Genomic DNA, 6000 nt, shown 5'->3' on the forward strand with positions numbered 1-6000 from the left:
AACTAAAATTAGACATATAGACGTTATACAGCTATCAACAGTTACCAAGCAACCAAATTATATGAAAAGCTCTAAATCCCCTGTGACTTGATAAGTTGGTCAATGAAAGTATGATATAAACTTAAATCTTGTCTAAATTTCTTCTTCCTTGGACTAAGTATTCATTCAAAAGTTTAGAAATTATTGTTAAAAGATTATTTTGTTTATAGATTAATATAGGAGACTATTGGAGCTACACATTAAAAGTAGTTCATTCTAACCAACATTTCATACTTCATTGAGTCAGATTGCTTTAGTTCCATGTTATACACTGGATACAAAGGGAATTAACTTAACCTACAATCAGGTATTTTGGTTTAAGGATGTTCGCTTGTCATGTTTTGTGAGTTTTGTCAGATTTTTGGAATCCTCTGGTTTTATCCATTTGAATGCCTTAACAAATTTTGCTCAATGACCCCCATTTTTCTTTTCATAAATCTTTTACTTGTATAATTATAAGCCATCTGTAAAAGTCTAAAATCTTCGTTATTTTTTAAAAGCTTTTGAGAACTTAAACTTGTCAAAATTTCAATGGCTAACATCTCGAAAACAAGCACATTGACCTATATATTTTTTCTGCTTTTTTGGTTCCTTTATTAATCCCCTATTTATTAATACTAGTGTTATGAAAAACTCGTTATTTTGAAGCTGAGTAGCAAACCTCCTTAAGGGTGAATTATGGCTATATTTTAGTTCAAATGATTATGACTTCTTGAAAAGGAGAAGCGAAAGATACTTACCTGTTAACTCTATAAAAAAGAAAAAGACAAACAACAGTATATTTAAAACAACATACAGAACTAAAGAATGAGCAACATTTAATCAAACCAAAAACTGGGGTTGATCTTAAGTACTCTTGAAAGATATGCAGATCCTGCTCCACATGTGGCACCCATCTTGCATATATACTATTTGAGTGCATTTTGGTTCCAAAGTTTTATAGAAATTTTCAAAAGTAATGAATTGCACTGTTATCACAACTTCAAAGCATTTGTTTGCTGTGCCAAGTTTAACTTGAAGTATGATAAAATGGCGGCAAGAGGTTGCAAATTCAAATTATAGTGAGAGTTGAACAATAAATGTTCTTCTTTACTATACAATGTATAGAAAAAATCATCTGTATAATACTATAATTCCTCATTAAGGAATCATATGATTTATGATTCGCTATTTCAAAAGAATGTGAATGCTTTGTACATAACACTACAGGGAGATAACTCTAACCATTATAATCATGTTCTGTTGTTTTAATGAAATATTAAGCTTTTCAATGATCAAATTAGTGTTTGTCAAACTGCTATATATCCAATATATTTTTCTGATAAAGTGTGTGGTTCAAGTTTTTTGAAATTTTCATATTTTTGTCAAAGTTTCAAAGTAAATATTTTTGTCAAAATATTATGAAAATTTAACCTGCCAAATTAATTCTGGTCAAGGTGTTTGGTACTACTTTATGTAATTAAAATCTTACTAAATTTGTTTTAAATTGTTTTCAGGTTTTTGCCTACAGAGAGAACGGAAGGGATATCAACAACAGATATCATAGCCAGAATAATTAAAGATTATGATGTTTATGTCAGGAGAAATCTTAGTAGAGGATATAGTGCTAAAGAGCTCAATGTTAGCTATATGAGGGTAAATATTTATAAAATTAAGTAATCCAAGAATTCTACCAGAAAAATGTTCAACAAGTGACCGAACAACACATTTACTAACATGCTGTGGTTAAAAGATGCAGGACCAGGACTATCGATTAATAAATATTTGATATTTAAAAAAAATGATTTTGGGGAAATCAATAGAAAATAATTATAAACAGGATTTTTTTGTACCTTGATAATTACATCATATACATTGCATTTTCCATATTGACTCAAGTAATATACTTGGATCCTTGGGTAAAACTGTCAGATATGGGAGTTTTTGGATCATTCCAGGGCAGATATGAAAAAGACCTTGCAATGATATATAAAAATATGATACATCATCTTTTGGTTACATTCTGCAGGGAATATAACATTGTTAAACACTTCATGCAATGTTTATTTTTACAGGAGAAAAAAATTATTTTAGCAGGAAAATACAACACTATAAAAGATAAAGGAAAAGAATTCATTGATAAATGGGAAGACAAGTCGAAAGAATTCATTGGTAACTTTTTAGAAATGTTTGGAAAAGACGGAAGAATAGTAAGTGTTGTTTTTAAAAGAGACTTTTGAGTATTTTGTAGATGCTAACTTGAAAAATAACTAATCTGATAGAAATGAAAGAGCATCCAATATCAATTTAGGTTTTTCATATGTTAATTTAAAGCCAATTTCTCCTTTAGTGATGAACATTAAAAGTATTTTTGAAGAGTTCAGTTTCTAAAATATATAAGTAGTAAAAAAGTTGGTATCTAGAATGACTGAACGGTATATATACATGATTATCATTTTTAGATTTTTTGCCAATGATAAGTTTTCTATGTTGTGTTTTGTGTGCTATTGTTTTTTCTTTTGGTCTTTTTCTTTTTTAGCCATGGCATTGTCTATTTATTTTCGACATACGTGTTTGATTGTCCCTCTGGTATCTTTCACCCCTATTTTGAAAAGGGTAATAGATTTAGATAGAAACTAAAAAATGATTAGCAGGACAAGATCTACATATATGTAAGCATGTCTGAATTTGTCAGTTAACTTTTTATGGAGTTATTGTCCTTTAATGAAGATTTTTCCAAAAATGGCTATCGTTAAAGATGAAAGTGAGCGACACAGGCTCTTCAGTAAGGTGTTTATGTTGATTCGACCTTGAACTCATTGATCAAGTTATACCTGTAGAAAGACCACTTCTGACCTGAACATCAGTGATGATCAGTAAAGTATTTCAGTGTGTGCATCTTTCAAATAGTCCAATACTATTTTCTTTTATATGATAACTTGAACAGACAGAACTAATTATACTTTGTATGAAACCAACTCAATCTTGGTGCACATGAGAAACACACTTATTAATCATTTCAGACCTCTTGGATAGCAGAAAATACAGAGAAAGTAAAACTAGCCATATCACCTCCTGCTAGTCCTGTACCTGGGGCAAGTGATGAAGATGAGGAGGAAGATGAGGATGATGATGATGATGAATACCTGGAAGCTTCATCGCAGTCCCCTCCATCACAGAGTCCCCCCTCCAAAAGAGGTAGAACTAGATCCCCTGTTGTTGGTGCTACTTGTTCTAATTATGATGAAGAAATGGAGCACGAAAGTGTTTAATGTATAATGGTATTGTTATATGGATATTGCTGGTACACAACAAGCATTGATTGTTAGTCTGATAGTTGTATCTTGCCAGGATTGTATGTTGTTATTTTGATAGGAATTTATCTAATTTGTTATTAGTTTAGTACAAAAAGATGTTATTGGAAATAGAGGACTATGGGATCTTAAAGATTAGCGACTAGCATAAATGGACCAAAGATAAAGATATACTTGGTATACAATATGTTATGTAAATTTTAATATGTGGTTTATCAAATTTTTATATCCATTATTGCCTCATCATTATTAATATTTTGTTAAGATATATTTCTTTCCTTCATCCATTTTGATCTCCTTTAAGATTTAGAAATCCATAAGAGCCAGTTGTTTTTGATGAGTACTAAATGTTGGCTTGCTTTCAACATTTCTGTTAACAGAAGTGGGATTTCTTATAGAAGTCAAAATCATTTCTTTAATTTTAATGAATGAATCAAACAATAATGTTCTTTTCTTGCAGTGTTTTTTTTATGTAAATGTATCTTTGTCTATTTTAATTTACATTATCATTATTATTATTATATTCAAATCAGTATTTAATGTCTAGGTTCAAATCTGTAAAAAATGCTGAGTTAAAGATTTGAACTATCAGTCTAATATATTTGTATTGTATATTATTTGTGTCTCTTTGTGTTTTTTCAATTGTCTTTGGTGGTGAAATGTAAACCATGACTTACAAATATGCATTCAGTGAAGCAAGAAAGGTAACCTCTGAAATCACATGAAAATTATAAAAGGTTTTATGTTATACAGAAACAGAAAAGATATCAGTATTTATACTATTACATTGTAATTTATATAATTTATGTCGTTGATTTTTAAGATTTTTTTATTAGATATTTATAATTTTTTAATTGTTATTCCTAAACTGTTACATTTATTGTTTGTGTTGACCTGATGAACTCAGCAATATATATTCCAAGTAAGAGTGTGATTCCTGGGATAACAACATATGATTTGAATTTGTTTTAAGTGACAGAACTTAAGTTGAAAAATTTAGAAAAAAATTAGAAAAAAAGCATATATTATCATCAGTATCTACACCAACTTTTTAATTTCAAATGAATATAATAATATTAGATGTATGTTTCATTATAATAAGTTATTCTGATTGGCTACACCGGGGGGTCACTGAAGTCTCACGTTCTCCCTTAATCAACTTCATTACACAATAAAACTTATTATTCATGATGACACAAGGTCCCACAATAAAGTGCACAGGTAAATTGAATTAAACCTTGATAAAAATCATGTTTTCATGATCCTATCTGAAAAATACTATTATAAGTATTGAATGCTTTTTTTTGTAACTTCATAGGGTTGTTAAAGGGTTGAATGCACTTCATACAAAATGCTTTTACACCCCAATGAAGTTACAAAAAGATGCATTCTATTCTTAAGAAAAACGTTGCTAAGGACATTTAAGGTGGTACCCAACACCTTGATGACTAAAATTAACTTGGCTAGTTTAAATTTAATAAAATAAATTTTGACAAAATATTGACCTTTGAAAAAAATATAAAAATTTCCAAAAAACTTGAACCAATCACTTTCTTTGAAAAAGTTTGACAAACACTAATCTTGATCAATTAATATTTCCTTAACAATACATCATGATTAAAAGTTTAGCTGATTTTACATAGTTATCTCCCTGTAGTGTTAGGTAAAAAATACCTTAAAAGAATCCATTCAAAATAGCATCAAATAAAGATTTACAGCCATGTGAAAACTTCTCAAAGCTGTTTTTTTTTACATATATTTCTAAATAAATTTTGTGTTGTAAAATTTTTATTCGTGATTATAATTACAGTATTCCTTATATTATTTACATACAATTTGTACTGCTTTATCAGGTATGTGCCATTTGAATTACAATTTTTCTACTACATTTCTACTGTCTTTTATGATATAGTGTATAGAATCATTGTAAGGTGTTCATGTCCATCTGACATGATTCATTTTACCTTGACCTAATTTTCATGATTCATTGAACAGTGTTAAGTTTTCATTACTAGTCATTTTCAGTTACTATAAGTAATAATAAGTCGTCTGTATTTATTCCTTAAAATGTTTGCTGGATCATTGAGAAATGATAAGTTTTTGTGATACATATTTTCAAAAGTTGATATATAGGACCCAACATAAGATTTAAAGTAATCAGTAAAGCAGAAATGACATTTTAGCCTGTCCAAACTTGTTATTCACTTTTACGTGTAACATCGATATGTCAATGTATAATTTTTTTTCTTCTTAAAGTTTTATAACTTACAAAAGCCAGGTATTTTTTCATTTTCTACTTTTCTTTCATTTCATGAAGAGTAAGTATTTTACTATTGAGGAAGTAACCATGATAATTGTTCTTGAAGAAGGAATTGTAAAATTTTCATGCTTTATTCAACACTTCAAATATGTGATTATTTCAACATTAAGGCTTTCAAATTAAATTCATTTGACAACACATTTTAATCTTAAAAGACACTCAATTTAAAACTATATAACAATAATATGCATTTATTTGTTGTCTGAAGTATTGATTGTCAGAACATGCCTCAATTGTTTTTAGTTTATATTTCATTTGTATATTTCAGTCTATTCCTATCATGTGCAATATCAGTTTATGTTTGTTAGGAAAATGCTATTTTTTTTTAAATAAAGCCTTATCACAATT

General features: G+C 28.6%; 1 protein-coding gene across 5 annotated transcripts in view; it reads left to right on the forward strand.

Moving 5' to 3' along the window:
- The window catches only part of LOC139517452 (choline-phosphate cytidylyltransferase B-like), a 28999-nt gene extending 22999 nt beyond the window's left edge, over positions 1-6000 (forward strand). For all 5 annotated transcript variants that reach the window (XM_071308494.1, XM_071308492.1, XM_071308497.1 and 2 more), the window contains 3 exons: positions 1536-1674; positions 2094-2228; positions 3042-6000. In XM_071308494.1, coding sequence (XP_071164595.1) covers positions 1536-1674; positions 2094-2228; positions 3042-3290 — 523 coding nt within the window. In that variant the 3' untranslated portion in view covers positions 3291-6000. The remainder of the gene's footprint in view (positions 1-1535; positions 1675-2093; positions 2229-3041) is intronic.

Source organism: Mytilus edulis, chromosome 3 (genome assembly GCF_963676685.1).
Source record: "Mytilus edulis chromosome 3, xbMytEdul2.2, whole genome shotgun sequence".
In the NCBI taxonomy this organism is placed as follows: domain Eukaryota; kingdom Metazoa; phylum Mollusca; class Bivalvia; order Mytilida; family Mytilidae; genus Mytilus; species Mytilus edulis.